At 39.1% G+C, this 24666-nt stretch overlaps 1 protein-coding gene across 1 annotated transcript in view; it reads right to left on the bottom strand.

Annotated features, from left to right (window-relative positions):
• Positions 1-24666, bottom strand: part of Cdh2 (cadherin 2) — a 225541-nt gene that overhangs the window by 59106 nt on the left and 141769 nt on the right. Inside the window, exons 3-4 of the mRNA XM_060377646.1 lie at positions 3256-3482; positions 1297-1443 (exon numbers count right to left, since the gene is read on the bottom strand). Of these exons, the coding sequence (XP_060233629.1) occupies positions 1297-1443; positions 3256-3482 (374 nt within the window). The remainder of the gene's footprint in view (positions 1-1296; positions 1444-3255; positions 3483-24666) is intronic.

Below are 24666 nucleotides of genomic sequence, written 5' to 3'. Positions count from 1 at the left end.
GCCAGGGTAAAATATTTACAATAAGTAACAAGCGTCTAATTTAACTTGAAAAAAGAAAAACATAATGTCTTCACACATCAGAAACTGTAAGGAATAATAATTATCTAGCCATTGCTTGAAATAACCTTATGTGGGACTTTGGTGTTGGGAACAGACCTGCACATTAGATTTCATTGTATCCATTGTACTGACTCAGTGTGACCAAAGCTTCCTACATCGTTTTCAGGTGGTAATGAAGGCTACAATTCTCTTTTCTAACAAAGCATCACAGAGAGATTCTTTGGGTGTATTTTATACTCCAAACAAAAGAAAATCATGATGGTGCAGTGCAGGTTACAGAGACAGAAAACGGAAGAAAGGCAGAGACAGAGAAAGGGCAGTCTGGGCAGCAATAAATACAGATCTTTATGTACTTGATAAGTGAAATTAATCCACTCATTTGATCTACAGATATTTCTTAACTTAGGGAAAAATTCTGTTTTCAGTCGTATTTCGTGAGTGATGATGAAAAACATGTCTATTGGGGTTATGAACATTATTAAATTGAACTATAACACACATTATGATAGAACATACAACACAAGTAAGTGCCTTATTTTAAAAGCTCACAGCTTTTTATGTATGTGTCAGGAGTACTGAAATAATCATGGAAACATTTGCATTTTAATAAATGAGAATATGATGATTACGTATTATTGTACTTTTGAATAAATAATGCCCTGTTGATTTTGCTTATTTTTTCCCATGTCAGATGATACACAGTATAAGTAACTGCAGAATTCTCTCTTCTTAGGTTTAAAAGGCTGCAGTTTTGAACCACCCCAGGGATTCTGTTAAAAAAACAACAACTCTCAAGTGCACTTGGTGCTGACAGTTTTAGCAAGGATTGGCCTTTATATATTCCCTCCGTCCCAAACGATCTGTAGAGGGCAGAGATCAACATGGAAAGCCCTGGTTAAGACTACGGTTTTAGCAGTGAGAGCTGGTAGGGGAGGGACGGGATAGTGTTAGGGCTCATGAATTCACAAAAGCCCTATCAGTCAGTGGCCAGAACCTTGGAGAGCTCTGTGTATAAATAATCCAGGAGACAAGAAAGGAAAGCGAAGGAGGCTTCTTACTACCTAGGAGGAATTCCACTCCCACACAGATTCAACTGTATATACACCTGGCATAAACTCTACTTTGCTAAAACAAACAAACAAACAAACAAACAAACAAAATGAAACAAACCACAGGGGGCAAAACAATTTCCAATGTCACCTTACCACGAGAATAATTAAAATGACAGCTCCTTACCCTGACGAGCTCCTGAGGAAAGGGTCCTCTGGAATTTTCTGGCAAGTTGATTGGCGGGATGACCCAGTCTCTCTTCTGCCTTTGTAGGGACCCACTGTGCTTGGAGAGTTGTCTAGGGAATAGTATTTCTTCAATTTCATGTGGTTCCTTTGCATTAAAATACAAGAAGACCTTCCTGAGGGCTAGCCAGAGCACTTTCTATGTTCACATCAATATTAATGGACACCTATGTGTGTACGCACCACACTGTATTATGAACAAAAAGAATAGCTCAGAAGGCCTGTTCCTTCTCCCCTAGTTCAATAACAGAAAACTGCCATGAAGTATTTGGATTGCTCTATTTAGTGAAAATTGAATTAGAAACAATTTATTATACAGTCCAGTTGAGTAAACTACTTGCCGTTTCTATAAACCATCCTAGAGAGTAGTTAATATTAAACAAAGTTTAATAGCACCCTTTTATATATTTCTCATTAGTTTTGACCACAGTTCAGGTAATGTGCCCACTGTACATTAAATTCAGATCTTGATGTGCTGAGATATAATTTGAATTCCAAGAGAAGTTTAATACATACCGCTAAAGAATGTCTCAAATATTTATGACCCTATTAAATCCCACAGAATTAATGCTGTAATTATTCTAAACCTATGTCAGCTGTGATGGATGCAGTAAATGACCCACTTTGCACACGAGGCATTAATCTCTGCTATGTGTCAACATTTTCTTCTGTTTCTCTCCATGTCTGTGGACATTTTAGCCATTAGGCCTTGCTGTCTCTGTGCAAACATCCAGGACAGTTTGCTGGCACAAGGAGGACCAACAACAACAGGCGCATCTTTTCACCCCATTAGGTACCAGCCTCCCACTGTGTATATCACCCAAGTGGTCTGAGTCCTTGTAACACTTAAAGGCTTAATACATTGTATTTTACATGGTTTGATACCTCAACATTATTATAAAAGAAAAGCAAAAAAATTAGTATATTTATTCTCATTTGAATATGTGTATGCACATCAAATTCACAATTAAATATTAGGATGGCCTGTGTTCTTATCTGTGACTGTAGTATACCAGACATAATGATTAGAGTTCAAAGTCGTGGGCTTCAAACAGGTGTGTCCCTGAATCTTAGTTTGAATAAACTTAAAGAATGTGGCATTTATAAACAATATAGGATTTGTGACATCATTACTCCATATCTCATTTTAAAATTATGATGTAGGGTGTGGGGTGTGGTGACACATTCTTTTAATCCCAGGACTTGGGAGGCAGAAGCAGGTGGATCTCTGTGAGTTTGAGGCAACCCTGATCTACCAAGAGTCCAGGACAGCCAAGGCTACACAGAGAAACACTGTCTTGAATAACAAAGAAAAAATTACTACATAGGTATTTTCACAGAAAAAGGGCTCAATAAACACTTGCCCAGCTGAATAGGTCTCTGTTGTAAACACACGTCATTTATTTCACCCTGGCTCACAGCAGCTTCCATGAGGAGAGTATCACTCCTCAAAATTAGTGGCAGGATTAATAACGCTTCATGCTACCCAATTTGCTCATGAAGAAATAGGACAAAACTCAACAGTCATTGCCAGAAACGCTTCCTGTCCCCACTGTAGATCTGCACCTCCCACCTCATAAATTTGACTGATGACATCTTCCCAAGATGTGTTTACTTTGTGGTTACACTTAACAGCTTGTAAAGCATCTCAGCAATGTAACAGAAACTACTTCTAATTTGAATTAATAAACAAACCTCTCCAAGGCAATTTCTGGTTGCTTGAGATATACTTAGTCGATTATGTTAGAGATGCAACAAAGTACTGCTAAAAAGACTTGAAGTTGATAAAAATGGAAACACTGGCCATCCACTGATATGGTAAAAATTAAACCCATATTCAGTTAGAATCGTAAATCTAGCCATTAAGCATAAGCTCCAAACCTGGGTCCCGGCACCATACCTTCGCAGACTCCTCAGTGAGGGTTGGATCCAGGCTCAGGTTCACTGCTACCTGCCACTTTTCCTGGGTTTCTTTGTCTTGGGCGTATATCAAGAACTTTGCCTGCTCTGCAGAGAGAGGGAAGCTTCTCACTGCATACACGGTTCCATCCTCATCCACTTTGAAATCTGCTGGCTCGCTGCTTTCATACTGAACTTTCCTTTTTCTATTGCAGTTGCTGAATTTCACTGTAACAGAGGACAAGGACTTGGTTACTCCACCGAGGTAAGCACAGCTAATGACATTCACTGTGTTAGGCTAAATGATAAAACGCAGCAGCCTGAACACCCAGAGGCTGTTTTCACATGTGTGTGCACGAGTTCTGTGCTTGTGTGCGTGACTGGCCCAAGTATGTGCAGATGTGAAGACCTGGGTTCAAGTTCTTGTGCCATTCCTCAGGAGCCAACCAACTTGGTTTTTTGAGGTATCTTCTCTCATTTGCCAATTTGGCTAGGAGGCAGGCATGTAAACCCTAGGGATTTGTCTGCCTCTGCCTCCTTGGGCATAATGAGAAGCATACATGATCACTCCCAGCATTTCTACATGGGTTATGAAGATCACATTTGGGTCCTCACGATTTCAAGGCCAAGTGTAGTTCTCTCTAACTTCAGGTTATGCATATGAAGATCATACTACCCCCAACCAACAACAAGGTAGATATATTCCAAAAGAAAAACAGTTACATTTATCCTGAAGTCCTTTTTCCTCCTCGTCTTTTGTAAATATGATAGAGCAACTATGGACAGAGCCTGTACATTTTGCTAAGAACTTCATATTCCAGAGATAAAGTATGCAGGAAGGAATACCTAGGCTTATGCAAAGAATATACTGGGTCACTTCCATGGCAGGGACTTGAGCATCCTTGGACTTGAGTGTCCTAGACTAAATTCCCCTCAAAAAAGAAGCAGTAACTGAATCAAGGCTGTTGCCTTTCATCTCCTTGTTTAAAGTTTCTTCTCCCCTTGGCCATCTCTTAGATACTGGGCCAGCAGATGTTCCTGATTTTAACCTCAACCCCTCACAAAGGTGTTGCTTACTGTCCCCTACTAAGCTCCATCATCCCTCATTCCAAGATGTTGTTGGTCTTTGTCACAGAGCAACTGGAGCTCTACCACAGCTGAGCCTCGCACTCAACCAAAAAAACATTCAGGCCTGGGTTTCTCAGCTGTGTGTTAGCCTGAGCCATTCCTGCCATGGGACCTTAGTGTGTTATTCTTGGACAAACACTAGAAGGAAGAAAATTCTGGGCATTTTCATGAATACCCACAATGTGTTCTGGAATCCTCGGAACATAGTGACAGGAGAAAAACTGATAATCTCTGTTCCTTGAGGTGCTTTTGATCTTTTCTGTTCTTAATATAAATTCTCACCGAATGAAATAAACACGTATCTTAAAAAATTTAAGTGAAAAATAAATCAGTGCCTAAGGAGGAGGATCTAAATGATTTCAGGGTGTCAATCATGCCAGGTACCATTGTGTTTACTTAAAAATGGAGAAGAAAAAAAATCAGCATTTCATAATGCAGTGCCAATCAACCTGCATTTAACAGAGAAAGTTAGATTCTGCATTTATAAAGAGAACTGGGCATGCTCAGGACAGTCTCTGAGGAAGATCATTTCCTTTGTAATCTACCTTCCAACTTTCTGAAAAGGTATTCCATGGGAATGGCAAGTGAAGCCATCACATATGAAACAGTTTTCATTTCCCAACAACTCATGCTGCAGCCAGGTCATGATTACGTGAGATACAATTGGCAAGTGATAAATATGTCCTTAGTTAAAAGTGCATTCACAGTGACTTTCTTGTTTTCCCGGGATACAAGGAAAAGGTTCATGTTTGTTATTTGTATTTGGGTTTTTAGAGATAGAGTCTTCTGTAGCTTGGGCTACTTGCAACTGAATTATGTAGCTAACAATGACCCTGAACTCTTGATTTTCTGGTCCCTACCCCTGGAGTGCTGGATTTCTCAGTTTCAGAAGTCCTCTGTCTCACACACCAACAGGAAATGGTTCTTTCATTTCCAGTCACATCAATTCACTGAGACAAGCACAGACTACATCCACGTTCCACATTCACTCATTTCCCTTACTAAAAGTAATAAAATATTTTTAACTACTGAATATATAATTATTCACATAATGCCATGTGTATCATCCTTCAAAGTTGTCATTAACAGTAAAAAGTTATAAATGCATCATGGCAATTTATAATGCTCTCCTACTGTTTTGCAATATTTGTTTTTAGTTTTTAAATTGTAAGCATGTGTCTATGTTTATGCTCACTCTGAATTTTTAATACAAATTTTATTATAAAAGTTAACACATTAATGCTGTGTCCATTATAGCAAGTCTACTATCTACTCTTTATTGCTTAATGGTTTCCTGTGATGGTATGCCTTATCTCCCTAAGACAACAAAAAATATTTAGTGTTTTTGATAGTGGCTCTTAGCTTTTGATTTTCTGTGACAAGTAACAGCGATGAGAATAATATAAGTAAGTGCTCATGAATATCTAGCAATACCTCAAAAACACTTTAAAAAGAAAGAGAGAAAGAAGGAAGGAAAGAGGACTAGAAACAGAGAATCTAAAGTATGCAAAGCTTGCTATATCAAAACCCCACAACAAAAGCCTATGGCCAATGCACAAACCCAAGGCCTTCAAAGAATCTGTACGAAGTATTTATAGTTAAGTTGCCGGTAGTAGTAATTTGAACCAATAATTTGTTGATGGTAAAGCATTGCAAACTAGAATTAAAACTAGGTTAAAGGGGGGCTGGGGAGATGGCTCAAGGTCTTGCTATGCAAGCCAGAGGACCTGAGTTTGGATCTTGACAGTAACGTAAAATGCTGGGTGTAGGGTTCACTCGTGTAATCGTAGTACCATGACGGTAGAAAGCACCGTGGAGCTGGTCAGCAGCCAATGCAATTGCAACTGTGAGGTGCAGCCTCAGTGGGAGACCCTGCCTCAAAGGAATGAGGTGGAAAGTGACTAAGGTAGAAATCTGAGTTCAACCTCCAACCTCCACGTGCGTGTACACAACAAAAAACCACTAAGATGGAGACTCGTACATCACATATAGTTTAACCTACACAGTGAACTTGTGGCATGACACTAATTATTTTTGCTCTGCAGATGTGGAAGAGAGCTCCATCCTTGCCATCTGCCCAAGATTCTAGTCATTCCTTAACAAAGGTCTAAAAGAATCTGACTCGTTAAGCGAACGAAACCTAACATTAAAGCAGATTAACAAAGAATCCAGTAAAAGCTGGTTGAGAAAATAATGCCAAGTTTAGAGTTCTGGGAGTCCCACTGCAAACAGTGTTTTAAAAAGTAATTCTTTTTTTCTTTACTCTTCTTTCATACAATGGATCTCTACCACAACCTTCCCTCATTTCACTCCTCTCAGTCGCACTCCCCTCCCTCCTTTGGAGCTCAGATCCACTGAGGAAGGATTGGAGGAGCTAGAGGGGTTGAACACACCAAGAGAACTCAGCCCACAGAATCAACTAGGCAGGGCTCATAGGGGCTCACTGATTAAAAAGTAATTCTTAACTCTGGGTATTTTCCCAAGATCCTGTATGTTTGTTGATCTACTTTTTTGTACTGGGGACTGAAACCAGGGTCTCAGGCAATGTTAAACACATGCTATACCATGAAGCTGCATCTCCAGCTCCACTCAGATGTAATGAAATGTATCTATGTAGGGAAGAGGAGATGATTTGGTGCATGCCATGCAAGCATGAAAACCTGTGCAAACTGTAAGGCTAGTGCTTGTAACTCCTGTGCTTAAAGGATGGAGTCAGGTGGATCCCTGAAATTCAGATCAGTGAAGAGACTCTATCTCAAAAACAGTAAAAGAGGAGAGAACAGATAAACAGACGGACGGACAAAGGGAGAAGGAGGGAGGGAGAGAGAGACTAAAGAGGGGGGAGGAAGAGAGAGAGTTCTGACATTAAATTCTTCAATTTTTGTATACTTGTAAATATATAGGTTTGCCAAGATTATACACTCAAAGGCATGAATACACCCATAGAGTGAGTCTATATACTACATATATAATGTCTTATATACAGTTGGTTAAAGACATGCATTATGCCATATAGTTCTGTAGATTCAATAAATACAACAATAACATTTTAATGAAAAATTAATGAACAAAGATTTCGATGGAAGAAGCCCTCGCCAATAAATGTCAGTTCAGCCTCCGATTCAGCACGATCAGCAGTTTCAGCCACCTTGTGTTATTTTAGGTCGTACCAATTAAAATGACTCCTCATTTCTAGGAGAAATGTGTGAGTTTCATCTGTTGCCACCTAGTCCACGTTCACTGCCTGTTGTCATTTTTTTTTCCTTGGTTCAGATGCAGCAAGTGAGATTTTTCTCCCTCTTGACAATGTGCTAGGGCCAAGATGTGGAATTTACACAAGAGAGCTATATTTGTACAGAAACTGTATAAATAATGGTAGAGAAGCACCAGGCTGGTGGAACATGTCTTTAATCTCAGCACTCAGGAGGCAGAGTCAGGCAGATCTCTGAGCTCTATGAGTTAGAGGCCAGCCTGCCATAGTAAGTTCTCAGAAAGTCAGAGTTACATAGAGACAACACCTTGCCTGCTATTGTTTTTATATTTATAATTATAAACAATAAACTATGTTACTTATAGCCATGCCTCTCAAAATCTGGGTGCACAAAAACAAAGACAGAACCAGCAGAAATAATTTCAAAGAGGTAAATAGCCTAGAGATAGGTTTAATTATTAAAATTGGAATAAAAGTATACCTATACATGATAAATGTATCTGTAATATATATATATATATATATATATATATATATATATATATATATATATGCATGCTCTGTTGTAAAATATTTTTCTTAGGAAATAAAGGTAGATTAAATAACGATCAAGAATTTTTACTTATAAATTTTACCACATTTCATTTTGCAACTTTCAGGAAATGTGATGCATATTTATCTTAATCTTTAGAAGTGAAACATTGTCACATATTTGGGATGGGTGAAAAACATTACATTTTTGTCAAAACCTACGGAAGTTCAGAACTTATAATGAACCTCATTGTAATCTACACACTCTGGTTAATTCTCATATGGAGCTGTCACATGGATGAGGGATTTACTAGTTGGGGACAATGTGTGGAAGGCTGGACATGTATGCACATATGCACTTCCTGGTTTTCCTTCAGCACAAAACTCATATAGAGAGTTGTGTTTCCTTTTAAAAGCTTTATTTTTATTATTTTAAATTACATGCATAAGTTTCTGTGGGGGAGTAGAGTTATGTTCACTGCAGTGGATGTGCCCAGCGAGGGCAGAGGCATCAGATACCTCAGATCTGTAATCACAAGTGGTTTTGAGCCACGCGCTGTGGGGGCTGGGAAATGAATAAGGTCTTTGGCATTATGGAGCAGGAAGCTTTCTTCACTGCTGAGCCATCTTGACAGTATTGAAATTTATTTATACTTAACAAAAGCTTTCTTATAGATGATGGTGCAACCTTCCACATTGTAAGATCCACACCAGGCAAGGACAGTTGTGAAAGTCCCCAGATCCTCCCTGGCATTCCAGTCAAGTGTCAATCTGGCATCACTAGGAACAGGATGATATAAATGATCAGTGATTTACATAATACGGAGTTGCTCTTTGATGAAAGCCGTAAAATTTTATCAGACAAATGGAATAAAATTAAAATTCTATTATTTTATAATCAAAGGATTTGATTTGAAAACCTATTTGACAGCTCCACTACCCATATATTAAAATATTAATTTTGCTGAAGTGCTCAGACAAAACTAGAAACTGTGAAGGATGAGAGGAAAGAAAGTACATTTATTTAGGTAAATGAAAGTACAAAGTACAAGTCTGGCACCCAGGATTAATCAAACTTAAAATAAATCTGCACCTTTTCAGATGTGTGGCTACACACATAACACTAAGAAAGAAAATATAATTAGAACACTGTATAGCTCCCTTTCATAACATGAACTTACTGCATTTTAGCCTACATAAAATTTCGCTAACATGATTAATATAAAATTAAACACTGGGGAAATAATTATTTTAAAGTACTTTTTTCCTCTCCAAGTAATAGCTCCTGTTAATGTTAACCATAAAGCCATAATATCTATATAAAGTATTAACAGGAAAACACAGATCATACATATTAAATGTATTAGCAGTTAACTGTCCTACATAAATGCAAATGTAAATATGCTAATAGACGCATGTGGTTTACAGTTTTTGTTCAAGATAAACAATCATTCCATATTTAGAAGCAATTATAAGAAAATATTCTCAGATATTTTCATGCTTAAACATGCTTTTGAAATTTTGTTACTTTTCTACTTTAATTGCCATTTTTGAAGACCTATTAGGAAAACAAGACATTGCTTTTCAGTGAAGGCTGCAATATTGCATCAGACAAATGCAATAAAATTGAAATCCTATTATTTTATCAACAGTCAAAGGACCTGACTTGAAAACTTTTCCTGACAGCTCCTTCACCCATATCTTAAAGTGTTAGTTTTACTGAAGTGCCCAGACAAAACAGGATTGTACTGAACTTCCCTTGCACAGGCGGAGAGCAGGCTCAATCAATGAACCGTGGATCTGTGAATGGAGACGTGAGAAAGGGGGAAAGTGAATGGAGTAGTCATGCCCCTATCTTGCAGTGTTTGAAGAGACAGGTTGCAAAGCAAGGCAGAATGCTTTCCGAGAGACAGGTCTCATCACAAATCTGAAGTCTGTTTCAGCTTGCTCTTGCCATCCTAAGATATCACATAAAGTTAACTTGAGATTTTTTTTTTTTTTTAGAAATGTACCCCTCCCCCCTCGATAGTAAAGTAGTCCTTGCAGAATCTGCCAATCCTCTGCATGGTTGCATGCGCAGTGAGATAAATTAGGAGATGCTTTAGAAATGTTCATGGATTGTTTGCTAGAAAAGCTCATTATATTTTCTGTAAACGTCAAACTATGTAAAGAAAAATAAAAGATGGAGCTTAGGCAATACTTTAAATATTTAATATACATGAATCTTCCAACAGATATAAATACATCTTTTAAAACCCTCAAATGAGACTTGGAGCCTGTGATCATGAGTACCCTTTTGTAACAAGTTTACCATTGAAATATCAAGTTATTCACTGACACCAAGGAAAATATCAATTATGAAAGTTGGTGCTGGCAAAGGACAGTGCAGTGTTTCATTTTTTTTCTCCAAATGCCAGGAAGTCCTGTCCTATCATAGGCCACAAGGGATGAATTTATTCAATTACACAATTCTTCTTTCTCCTCACACTGGCAAACACAATGCTACTATTCCTTATGGTTTTCAAAGACTTTTCCCTGAGGATTTCAGAACACCGAGAGAAGAATACTTCAAGCACTCAGAGCTATCCTTCTACAGGGCTTAATAATTTCTCCCTGGGATATAAAACATAACACCATCTAAGTCTCACAAGTCAACTCGATCCTTTTCTGAAAGCTGGATTTTTGCTTCAAAACTATGTGCTCTCTCTGTGTAATGTTTCTTACAGGCCTTAGCAGTTTTCAATTAAGTTCACTCAGGTGCTCCAAATGCCAGGCAACTTAGTTACATTTCCAGGTGAATAACTTCCCTTCAACAAATCTGCAGTGAAGAACATCCAAGCACACTATCAGGGGACTGAGAGCCTCCTAGGCTAACTTGTGCACTTTGATGTGTATCAGGTACAGGGTACCCCAAGCCCTTATCTCACACAAAGTACAACCACTTAGATTCCTGTTTTCTTATTAACTTTATGTGGAATTAAAATCAATGAGCAAACTTTTATGCACAAGAGATTTTAATGATACTAATTGTTCATCTTTTTTTTTTTTAGTTTATAGAAAATTTTATTTCTATTTATTACTATTTATTCACTTTGTATCCAGCTGTAGCCCCCTCCCTCATGTTTTCCCACTTGCACCCTCCCTCCTTCTTCTCCTCCTATGCCTCTCCCCTAGTCCACTGATAGGGGAGTTCCTCCTCCCCTACTATCTGACCCTAGCCTATCAGGTCTCATCAGGATGGGCTGCATCATCTCCCTCTGTGGCTTGACAAAGCTGCCTAACTCCACGGGGAGGTGATCAAAAAGCTGGCCACTGAGTCCATGTCAGAGACACAGGCCCTGCTCCCCTTACTAGGCAACCCAAATTAAATCTGAGCTGCCCATGGTCTACATCTGAGCAGAGGTTCTAGGCCCTCTCCATGCATTGTTCTTGGTTGGAGCATCGATCTCAGGAGGGTTCCCTGGGCCCAGATGTTTTTGACTCTGTTGTTCGCTCTAGGTCTTTCCCTGCACTCTGCCCAAAGTTTGGCTATGAGTCTCAGCATCTGCTTTGATACCTTGCTGGGGAAACTCATTCAGATGCCCTCTGTGGTAGGCTCCTTTCCTGTTCCCTGTTTTCTCCCTCTTATATAAAGAACTCAAGAAGTTAAAAAGCAACAAATCAAGTAATCCAATTAAAAAATAGGGTACAGAGCTAAACAGAGAATTCTCTATAGAGGAACATCGAATTGCAGAGAAACATTTGAAATGCTCATTGTCCTTGGTCATCAGGTAAATGCAAATCAAAACAACCCTGAGGTTTCGCCTTACACCCATCAAAATGGCCAAGATCAAAAACTCAAGTGACAATACATGCTGGAGGATGTGGAGAAAGGAGAACCCTCCTCCATTGCTGGTGGGAATGTAAACTTGTACAACCATTTTGGAAATCAATATGGTGTTTTCTCAGACAATTAGGAATAGTGCAACCTCAAGATCCAGCTATATCACTCATAGACATATATTCAAAAGATGCTCAAGTATACAACAAGACCATTTGTTCAACCACATTTGTAGGAGCTTTATTCGTAATAGCCAGAACAACCCAGATGTCCCTTAACTGAGGAATGGATACAGAAATTGTGATACATTTACACAATGGAATACTACTCAGCAATTAAAAACAAGGAGATCATGAAATTTTCAGGCAAATGGTGGGATCTAGAACAAATCATCTTGAGTGAGGTATCCCAGAAGTAGAAAGACACACAAGCTATAAACTCACTTGTAAGTGGATATCAGACATATCATATAGGATAAACATACTAAAATCTTTACACCTAACTGTTAATCTTAAAATACAACAAAAGGAATAAAACCAAATGAATAGAGGGCAGAATAAGTAATTGAAATGAACCAAATTAATGATTCCAAAAGCTGAAACAATCATGAGATGGTGAGACTCACACACGTCTTGCTTTAGAACTAAAGAGTGGGTTGCATGTGATTATGTGCTTACATAAGATATGAACACAATTAAGCTCAAAGAAAACTAAGTTTAGGTATTAAACTTAGTTTTGATTCTAAAGTAGTGGTCAGGTTAACTTGAAGGATCTAGTGGGGAACCTGAGAATGCTTGGTTCCTCCTCCACCAGCAAATTTTGCAGTGGGAGGGTCAGAGATGTTATAGGAAAGACAAGCCCTGCAATTGGTCCATACACGCCTTCCTTAAAACACAGTGGAGTGGGCTGGATAAAGGACACAGTCAGTAAAATGCTTGCTCTGCAAGCATGATGACCTGAATTTGAATCGTTAACAACCATGTAAAGGTCAGCTGATGCAGCAAAAGCCTCTAACCACAGTGCTAGGGAGATAGTAGCTGGCCACTAAGTCTAGTCAATAGTGAACATCAGGAGCAGAAAGAGAATCTGGCTTTAAAAATAGGTTGGAGAGAAACAGAAACAGATACCTGACATGGTCCTCTGTGCTGTGCATGTACATACATGCACATTTGCACACACATGCATGGGCACAGAAGGTAGAAGATAATAAAAATAAAACCTTTCAACTGCAAGAAGGTTTTGGAGACAGCCATAGGAACAATGAAATATAAATTAAATTCTTCTGTCATAAAATGGTTAATGTTTCTAGAATGTCTAAGGGCAACTGAAAACCAATTTGGGATCATTATTCTATTGCCTTGCTAGTGTCTTATTCACTGGGGATGAGATTCTAATGAGTAAAGCCATTAAACTTCATTTATCAAGTAATACTGTTGCACAATAAACAGCTTTCTAAAAAAGCCAGGAACCTGACTAGAGTGAATCTTAAAATTGTAGAGAGGCAATCAAATGCTGATAACCCATCCCAGAGTTCGGACATGCTGTGTTTGAGCCACACTGCACATTCAACAATGTCAGTCCATGCTCTAATTTGTCTACCTCCCATGGCCAAGAAAGCAACCCAAGGCTCTAGTTTGCTCTGAAAGCAGAACTAGTGAGGTATCTCTTTGTTCTCTACTGTTCATTTACCTCTCTCTAGTCCATTAGAGGTTGGGGGTGATTTGGATCAAAAGACAACTGTGGACTGAACCAACTTAGAATTGTGGTACCATCTTTGGAAAATGGTACCATAGTTAGTGCTATTACAGAGAACTTTCTAAGAACCAAAGAGGGATGGCTGAAGTGACAGGACAAGTATAGAATGTTCTTCTTAGGACATCCACAGTCTAAGATACAGTCTTCGCCTACCACCTAGAGATCATTCTGGGGGAGTAGATGATACAGGCTCTTGCTACCAGGCCTAGCCATCCGCATTAAAGTTCACGGGTTGATGTGGGAAGGAGAAAACTGATCTCTGACCTCCACATGAATGCCACACACACACACACACACACACACACTAAATATCATAAAAAATAAATTAAAAATTAAAAAATGATCATCCTCCAGGTAGTTGAGAGTTGCTCTCTCAGCACATGGTGGTCCCTGTTGAGCACAGTAGGAGAGAGGAAGTGCTGTTCTGCAGAGATATAACAGAAGCCATTTCTGTTGCCTGACTAAAATAACAGGCTATAAACATACAAAAAGGACCTGAAGATACCGCTGAGGTGGTCAAGAACATTATCCTCTCATAGAGGACCCTAGTCTGGTTGTAAGCACCCAACTTGGGTTGGTAGGGCCCACTGTTTACATCCAGCTCCAGGAGACACAATGCCCCCTCTGGCCTCTGCTGACACTGCACTCATGTACACGGAGCCGCAGAGATATACACAATTAACAGTGAAACCATCAGGGCAGCTTCTGGTACCTGGTATTCCAGGTAGGGTGTGGAGAAAAATTCTCCACACTGCTGCAATAATGCTCAATGATTTCCATGATATTCCTCCCTTGTAGACATCCAGCATGGTAACATAAGGCTCTCTTGAGTTGGAATGACATGTATCTCTTTCCAGCAGGGTCATTTAGAAGTTGCTGCCCTCTCCCCCAACTGGTACAATTATATATATATATATATATATATATATATATATATATATATATATATATATGCCAGTTAGAGGTAAGACAGAATCAAACCAGGAATGACGGAGCCACGGTCCATCATGAGTCCCAGAGTGGGACCACACAAAATCCACTGTGAGGAACCTGTGCAAGTGAGGGAGCACAGGAAGCCTATAAGACTACTGTTGTTATTTATGCTAACCCCTCATCACAAAAATGAAATAAACCAGAATCAAGCCTATGGTAGGTAGAACTCAAAGAATTAAAAGATTTAACAATTTCTAAACATATTAATATTTCTCCACTGAAGGAAAGTTTTATTGTGTTGCCCTAAAATATTAGAAAATATGTTAGAGAAAGCTTTATTTTCCTTTTTTCAGCCAAGCCAAGTCATATAATATTAAACACTGACAAGTCAACAAATGTCAAGAAAGAGAATGAAGCCCTACTGTGTTCTGGAGAAGGAAACTGAAAAAAAAATCAAAACTGTAAGTGGATGCTACAGAAATAATTATGAGATTAAAATATGAAATGTAGGCTTCTGATAGTTTAATGATACTATGCATACACTTGAATCAGAAATGCAGCAGAATCACTATTTTCTCCCTTCCTTCCTTTCTTCTTTCCTTCCTTTTTTTCTTTTTTAAGACCAGGCTGGCCTCGAACTTACCAGCCTCTGCCTTTCAGAGTGCTAGGATTACAGGTATGTGCAAACCTCATGCAGCTTGTTCCCCAGTTTTTAAAGGGTTCCTCTAACCTATGATACACTCAATATGTATGAAAGTCCAGATGTGGCCAGGGAAGGGCTCTTTAATTGTGTTTTTGATTCTTTGGTGGTTCTGATGATATTACCCAGGACCTCACACACAATAAGCAAGCGCTCTGCCATGAAGCTCTGAGCTTCATTGCAGCCCTCTCCTTTCTATGCAAATTAATAAGATGCTGAGAACAACTCTTGGCTTCATTGATGCTCTTTCTCCAGACTTCTCCATGACATAAAATTAAATCGAACTTTTTGTGACAGAATCAAGCTACACATATGTAAACTTTTCAGTGTTCAACTAGGTTTCTCCAGGGTCTTCTCTCTCTCCTTCCTTCTTCCCTTACCCCTCCTCTATGTGTACGTTAAGAAATTCCATTTATAAACCATTTCCTTTAATTAAACCACACAGAGAGCATGATTCTTAGCCTCTGAAGCTTGAAGCAATTCGGCTAAACTGCATATTTCAATCTCCTAAAGCTGACAAAGAATTTTAATTTCTATAATAGGTTTTTATTAAAATTTAAAGAAACAGAGAAAGAGTATGCAGCATAAACTGTACTGTCTTCAAGTGCACCACAAGAAAAAAAACATATAAACTAAACCTAAGTTTCAGTCAGTTTTAACAATGTGGCCTCAACACGTGGCATGGTAACAGTGAAAAATAAATGAGCACCTTGAGTGCAGCAGTCATAGGTACAACAAGGAACAAAGAATTATTACATCTTTCATGAAACATGGATAAAAGGAAGATACCCAAAGAATGAACTGCCCATTAGGAAACTTTATAAAAGGACATCATATTAGACAAAAGCAAAAGCCACTGAAAAAAAAATCATTGCATTCCAGACAGTAAAGTTAGTTTATTACTTTGCTCATAAGAGAAAAAAATTATGATCATATATGAAGAACCATCAGTTCTACAGTAGAGCTCTTGAAAATTTGTTATGATTAAAAACTCACTTTAGAAGCCATTTTCCCTATTTCTAATGCTAATCCACCCAAAAGGCATAATGCTAAAAGAACCATAAGTTGGATTTTTAATAGAATACCAATTAAACATTTAACAAAAGGAACGCCAGGATTGTAACACTTAAAGTTGCCTCTGCTTTCTGAACATTATCAAAATGATATATTAAGTATTTAATAAATAAATTCCAAAACAAATTCAGAAATACTCTTTGTCATTTAAAGAAATTATATAAAACTCCTAAACTGTTAACAAAAGTTAAGTAGTGAAAGAAATTTATTTTTATTAATTACACTTTATTCACTTTGTATCCCCCCATAAACCCCTCTCTCCTCCCCTCCCAATCCCACCTTCACTCTCCCTTCTCCACACATGCCCCTCCCCAAGTCCACTGATAGGGGAGGTTCTCCTCTCCTTCCTTCTGATCTTAGTCTATCAGATCACATCAGGAATGGCTGCATTGTCATCTTCTGTGGCCTGGTAAGGCTCCTCCCCCTACAGGGGGAGGTGATCAAAGAGCAGGCCAATCAGATTATGTCAGAGGCAGTCCCTCTTCACATTACTATATAATCCACTTGGACACTGAATTGCCATAGGCTACATCTGTGCAGAGATTCTAGGTTATCTCCATGCATGGTACTTGCTTGGAGTATGAGTCTCAGATAAGACCCCTGTCCTCAGATTTTTTGGTTCTGTTGCTCTCCTTGTGGAGGTGAAAGAAATTTAAAAGCCTGAATGGATCATTAAAAGCTGAATATTAATTTATTAACACATTATTTATGGTTATTATCTAAGAAACATTAAATAACCTAGAAAAGTACAGCCTCACAGTACGTTTTAATGCTCATCTATGTTTTCCTTCTTTTAAGTTTCTAAAGAATGACTGCCATAAGTTTTAGGAAGTGCCTGTGATACCAGAATACAGTGTTCCAACACCTAATTGGCGATGTTGTTCACAGGCAACTCGATTCATTCCAGAGTAAGAACATAAAGGCTTGTCGTCGATAGTCCACGACAAGAACTGGAATAAAATGTTTACTATATTATTAATGTCACAATAAAAACTTATTTCAAATTATATGATTTAATATATGTGTACAGATACTTAAATTGAGCCACGTTATTTTTTATGCCAGTTAATTACATTTAGAAATTACAAAATGTTCAGTAATTTTTTAATATGGTATTTTATATCAGCATTTACGCTATTGCTGTGGAAGAGTGAAGTGAGACAGAGAAAGAGAGAAAGAAAACACAGAAGAAGAATCAGCATGTCTTCTACTTTTTTTGCAACTTTAAAGGCTGCTATTTCAAAAGCTGGCGATGATAAGTCTTTTCCTCATTTTGGGGGTTCTTTTGGAGATATAACTATACCATTCTCATTCATTATTAGGATGATGTGTCAAACTCTTAGAGCAGTGCCTCTCAATCTTCTTGAGGCTGTAACCCTTTAATGCATTCCTCGTGTTGTGGTGATCATAAAATTATTTTTGTTGCTATTTCAAAACTGTAATTTTCATATTTTTATGAATCATAATGTAAATATCTGAAATGCAGGATATCTGTATGGGACCCCTAAACGGGTTGCAAACCCCCAAATGGAGAACCGCTGCCTGATAGCATTATGGCCCTCTCCACATCTTACAACTCTGCACCATGTGTCGAATCTTGGTGTCTTAGGGGTTCTTTGCTGCTAGAGAAGTTCCACTCCACCCTGCATGCTGTTGTGGCAGGGAGCCTGGCTTTTGGTATATGAATTAATGATTCAAGCATATTTAAGTTTTACAGTGATAAGGATACCCCTAATTTAATACACTCTATTCACATACATATATTCTAGGAGTTTCATTGCATTAACTAAGATGATGTCAAAGCAAGCATCCCACGCACAGGTAATCTGCTTCCAGTGTACCATTTCCCAATCAGTATGTATTAGCTACGGTAAATCAAGTTAGCTAGAATAATGTCCTTATCCAATCCCGATGAATGGATGCAATAAGCCAACTCATTTGACTTCTATTCTCTTGCCTGAAAGCCTCTGCAATGTTAATGTTATGAAGTACAACACACTAAAATCGTTATAAAGATTTTAAGTTTATTATGGTGCGTGCATTTGTGTACACCGGCATGCACATGTGTGCCACCACACTTAGGAGGGTCAGAAAACAATCACAAAGTGTTTTTTGTTTGTTTGTTTTTAAGAAGTGGAGAAGAGGGGTGAGGAGGAGGGAGCTGCAGTGGTTAGACAAGTCAAACCAGACACATTCAGGACCAGACTGAATTGTCACGTGGCTAGCAAACCCGCAGCAGTAATTGAAAGTTCAGCTTCTACAGACTTAGTAAAGGGACAAATGAGGTGGCAGGAGGCACGGTAGAGAAGCTAATATGAAATCGGCCTACAAAGTATGGGGCAGAGGATGAGCTTGGGTTACTGCAAGGACAGATGGGTGATGAGAACAAAAGTCTCAGTGCCAGGAGCCTGAAATCTTCAATCACAGAGAGCACCCCGAGCCCAGAGGACAGCACCCACATCACCAAGGCTCCTGAAACTCTCCAGGTAAGCCTGAGTCCTGAGCTGTCTTTCTATCCCCTTCTGGGCCTTGTACTTATCCAAAGACTTTCCCGCCACACATCCTCAACCTAGACTATTTTAACCAGCCCTCAGATTCGATAAACCACCTTTTCAAGGAGCAAGATGATCTTCAACCTTTATGGCCAGACTCTGGCCATTACAGTAAGATCTGAAATAGCATACATCCAACTGCCTCCTTGACATGAGTGTATGACAGGCAACAGAAACGGAACAGAAGCAAAAGTCACCTGGTGGTTCACCCGCACACCCCTTCACTGAATGTTTGCTTTTCCCCCCCTAGTCCTGTCAGCTCCCCTTTCACGATAATCCCCAATATGACCACTTCTTATCGCCTTCCAGCTACCATCTTACCATCTTTCATTATCTGGGATAAGTCACAGTCCAGGCTCAAAACACCCAGATTTGCCTTTTAAACCTGAGTCACATTCAAATGGTTCCCACCTTATCTAGAGTGAAACCCTTAGCACAGCTATGGTCCTGCCACCTCATCCTATTTCCCTTTTCTAGCTCACTAGGTCTCTCACCAGCCAGAAAGTGTACAAAGATTTGTTTCCAAGACAGGTGGTTCCTGCCTAGGCACTGCATTCACGTGTGAAATATGCATAATAATAACAGTAGAGAGGAAAGAAGAGAAGAAAAGACAAGGGAAACCAAGCAGGGTTAGCCGTGCGAGTAAGAAGGGTCCTTGGCTCATTTTCATCTTCTATAGCTGCACTGTTAAAATTATCTTTCTCCTGCCCCCGTCTACTTCCTTTCTTTTCTTTAGTAACATGGCTATATAACAGATGGTTAGAGTTGAGTTTCTAGACCAATCAGAGGATAAACACAAAGAGTTATTAGCTTGAGTAGAAAGGAGTGACGACTGTCGCATTTATCCACGATGCTGCACTTGATTCAGGCTCTGATTGTGTCATACTCCTCAGGCTACAGTGGTTTCTGAGCACACTTCCATAACCCCTCAGGGCACTTTACAGAGCCCAAAGCCTTGGTTGGTGCTGGGTTGGTGCTCAGTGATGCCAGGGCCAAACTGCTTCAGATGAGCACAGGTGACCCTCTGGTTCATCTGTCATTTGCCACCCTGCCTTTATAGATCATGTAGAAGACACAATGTAAGGAAACAGAGGGCAAAAGTAGATATTGTCCTTACTGTCTCAGGTTAAACAGTGGTTTGGAATGTAGTACATTAACTCTATTATTATTATTATTATTATTATTATTATTATTATTATGGATGAGACTTCACTTATCTCTGTGCAAAAGTGGATCATTTAACCAATACAGTGATCAAATACCAGTCCCATTAGTACAGTTTCCGAGTCAGGAGTGGGGAGTGAGAACATTTCTGATATAGCATGTCATCTGGACATGACCCTTAATGTTCCTATTCTTCTGGGTATGTGTGTACTTGTGTAGTCACACAATTTCCCTACCTTTTCGCTGTCAAATTCATATTTAAAATAGCACGTGTCCAAGATTTGGGGCATCCTGGGAAGCACCTACCACATCTAGGTAACAACATAACTTTTCCACTTAGTGAAAAATTACCAATAAATACTTATCTGCCACGGTCCCCGGTCTTCAGGAGTTTCACTTTAATGTTGGAAGACTTTTAATAACTAAGTAAAATTTATCCCAAGTGTTAGAAAATGCTTAAAGAGACCCTTGAAGACAGAAAGACATTATGAGGTGGTTTTGGATGTGATCGCAGAAGGGGGCAGGTTAAGGGGTCACTTCAGCAAGATGGGCATGATAACCAGGCAGGGCCAGTCCATTCCAATGGCTTCACACAAAGGACAGTGCTGGACCCTCATCCTTGCTCTTCATTCAGTACTTCTGGGAGGGATGGGAACTGGGCAAGTATTGTCCCCTCTTGGGGGAATTTGTTTAGAAAGGTGTTTTAAAGATGCGTTATCTTTATGGGGATGGGGTTGTATGGGCTAAAGAAGTCTCTTACTTAGAAAAGCAACCTCCAGGTGAAAACGACAGCTCTGGTTATGGATGTGTGTGCGTGTGTGTGTGTGTGTGTGTGTGTGTGTACAAGTCAGTGTGCAACATTCTCATCTGTCAGGATTGAGAGATAATGCTCACATGCTAATGTAGTTAACGACTTAGCATTGTTCCTCTCCCATGTCCTGTGGGTTTGAGCTATTAATACAAGGAACACCATTAATGGTACTTTTTAAACCCAGGAATTATTCAAAAATACACAATATAATATGCAAGATGTGATTATGAAGACGTGATTGATTTCACGAGTCACAGAGAAAACTGAGATTCATTATATAACAATCACGCTTTGTATAAATTATAGTCCAGCCAAAAGGGACACTAAATATGCACTTTAATTTGGATTACAGTACAAAAGTAACTTCACTATCTAATGAGATGAATTATTAATCAATGCTAAAAGATACTTTTAAAAAGCCCTGCTTGAATAAAGGCCAACTCTAATCTCATGTATTTTACAAGTAATAGTCAATAAGCCATTATCATTTTATTCTCAATTAAACCACACCCTCAATTACGATACTTTTTTTTTTTTTTAAATTAGAAGCTTTATCAAGGCTGGTGGCTCAGGCACTCACCTCGGTTTGAAAGACTAAGGCAAAGTCAAGGTCTCCCTAGGGTACACAGTGAGTTCAGGGCCAGCCTGGGCAATTTGGTAAGGCAGTGCCTCAAAAGCAAAAAGATACAGAGAGCTAGGCTCTTAACTTAGCAGTCCTTATGTATTTCCACGAGGCCCTGGATTCAAACCATGATACCACAGAAAAACAAAAGGAGCAACCTTCATCAGTAGGGAGATTTTGTCATTTTATTCCTATGGTGTGAAAAAAAAATTAAAAAGTCGTATGCTTTAAGAAAGTAAGTAGGCCACAGAGGAGGGCTTTGCAGCCAGTCCTGAAGATACCTGATAAAACAGGATCAGATGAATGGGGAGGAGGTCCCCCCTATCAGTGGACTTGGAAAGGGGCACGGTGGAGATGAGGGAGGGAGGGAGGGACTGGGAGGGAATGAGGGATCGGGACACGGCTGGGATACAGAGTTAATAAAATGTAACTGATAAAAAAAAATAAAATAATAAAATAAAATAAAATGGCAACAGAAAAAAAAAGAAAAAAAAAAAAAGAAAGTAAGTTCAGGCTGCAGTATCTTCAGCAGGTTAGGGTGCTTGACATCAAGGCAGATGACCTGAGCTCTATCCGTGGACTCACACAGTGGAAAGAGAGAAATAACTTTTAAAAGCTGTCATGTGACACACACACATACACAGACTAATGATGATGACGACAATGATGATGATGATAGCAATAAATAGAGTGTAGGTTAGACCTTTCCATATCTATTGCTTTACATGTAACCAGAGGTTACATGTGTCTCTGCTGATATCGTAGTCCACAACACTAAACATCTATCTACCCACTGTATGGAAGTCTATGTTTTAACAAGTTCTGAAGCCAACTGCTCCACTGAAAGTTGAGCTCAAATTTCCACTTGCTTTATGGCTGTTTGTCAGGTACTATGAAGAACACAGCGGCTTCTCTGGGACAAAAGCAGCGAGGCTGAAGAGAGTGCTCATTCGGCAGAGTGCTTGCTGTGCACACTCTGATTACTAGCACCCATGTAAAAAGCTGGGCGCTGTGTCTAAGGTCTACCATAACGGCAGTGCTTGTGGAATGGGGAGACAGGAGGACTTCCAGAAACTCTGGTGCTAACCAGCCTAGCCTTCTTGGTGAGCCCCACATCCCAATGAAAAAGCCTGTCTCAGAAGGCAAGGTAGATGCCTCCTTGAGGTGGAACTCTTGTCTCCATGCAAGTGTCCACACTAGAGCATGTGCGCATTCCCCCTCCCCGACTCCCCCACAGGAGCACACTACTTCACACATAAACACTCTCCTGCAAGCATTTAAAAACACGTACAGGAGCACAATTACTTTAAATAGATGTTTCTTGATTTTAAAAGATAATAAATCCCCAAAGCTAAATACAAATATAACATTCCAGGAAATTATAAAAAAAGGGCAACAGTAGTTATAGAAATAATAAAAGACAGTTATTCATTTGTTGGTCTGAGTTCCAATGGCTTTTAAAAAAATTATTCACACGCTAATGAGTTGTAATTTACAATGTAGGTGCTTTTCCTTTGCCAAAATTCATATGCCCATCACAGAAGCAACAGAAATTCAAGTTCACTTGAAACTCAGATGCTCCTAGAATAGATCTGATCCATCACCTTTTGATGGTGAAATATATCTCAGTCATTTCATCACCTGAATGTCACAATGAGTTTACATCCTTGAAGATGCAATGATGCTGTGCCTATGTCACCTTCCAAATTCTGTGTCTCACATCTTTTTAAAAGCAGGGGATGTTAAAAGTAAAAGGAGAAATTCAAATTTTTGGAATATGCGTCTCTAAAAGGTCATCTCAGATGTACTTAGTAAGGAATAGAAAGCAGATAGGAAATGAAACCACATTTGGAGACACTATGGAACAGAGGTCATAGTGTCTGGGAAATTCCCATGATGGACACAAGCTGGTCAGGAATTATAAACTACAGGCGATGAAAGTTTTCAAAGAGCCACAATTGAGTACGCTGCAATGTCATTGATGTCCAGTGTTTTCTTTCAAGAGATTCTAATTAGCTCTATGGCCAGGCTTGAGCTCATAGGCTAAAGCAGAAGAAGTGCTTTGAGTTTGAAGCTAGTTACATAGGGGGAGGCTTATCCCAGCAAACTAAAGTAAGAAAGGAAGGGAGGGGGAGAGAGGAAGGGATGGAGGGAGAAAAAGAGGGAAGGAGGGAAAGATGGAAGAAGGGAGAGAAGATGGGAGGGAGAAAAAAAAGAGAAAACAATGAGATTCTAAGCCTATATGAAACTCTGTAGAAACTCAGTATTTGCTATATTGGACCCCTTCTTTCTTTCTTTCTTTCTTTCTTTCTTTCTTTCTTTCTTTCTTCTCTCTCTCTCTCTCTCTCTCTCTCTCTCTCTCTCTCTCTCTCTCTCTCTCTCCTTTCCTTCATGTATCTGAATATCACCTATCTACCTACTGACCTGCCAACAATGTATTCATCTATCTATATATATTTTACTACAAATTATGACTTTTAGTAAGTATTTTTTTTTCCTCAAGTTCAAAGTCATTTGCTTTACCCCTCTCTTACATGCACACGCACACACTACCTTTTGACAATTCTTTCCTGGGTTACTGTTTAGACATGGCATCAAGCAACTTGGGTAGTATCTTATTGTTTTTCTAAGCAGTTTCAAACCCCTTGATAGTTGGCAAATTTTTCGAAATTAATGAGGTTAACCTTCATTTTCAGACTTTCAAGTTTCCTTTCTGTTGTCACAAGCCTTCATTTAAAGATCATTCACTCATACTCAAGGGCTTTTATGTTTGACTTGAAAACTGTTGCCAAGCACACAGTAGATATTTTAAAAGGAAAAGAAGGATCTAACATGTTTTTTATTCTTAAACACATTTACAGGGCAGGTAAATATAGGCTAATTCCACTCAGAATAAATTAGATTTATAAAATTAAAGACCTCTGACTAGAATTTAGAGACAAGTCAACTGCCTCTCCTTTTTATGAATTTTCTTTTTCTACATGCATGACAACATGCATCCTTCTTGTTTTCATGTCTGACATAGTGACATGAAGGTGACATGGATTTAACCATCTTGGGCTTCCATGAGAATTTCCCTAGGAAATTGCACAAATCAGAGGGAGGCTCTAC

The sequence above is a fragment of the Meriones unguiculatus genome, chromosome 2, assembly GCF_030254825.1.
Source record: "Meriones unguiculatus strain TT.TT164.6M chromosome 2, Bangor_MerUng_6.1, whole genome shotgun sequence".
In the NCBI taxonomy this organism is placed as follows: domain Eukaryota; kingdom Metazoa; phylum Chordata; class Mammalia; order Rodentia; family Muridae; genus Meriones; species Meriones unguiculatus.
Note: the sequence above shows the minus strand (reverse complement) of the source record. Positions and strands in the feature narration are given on the sequence as shown.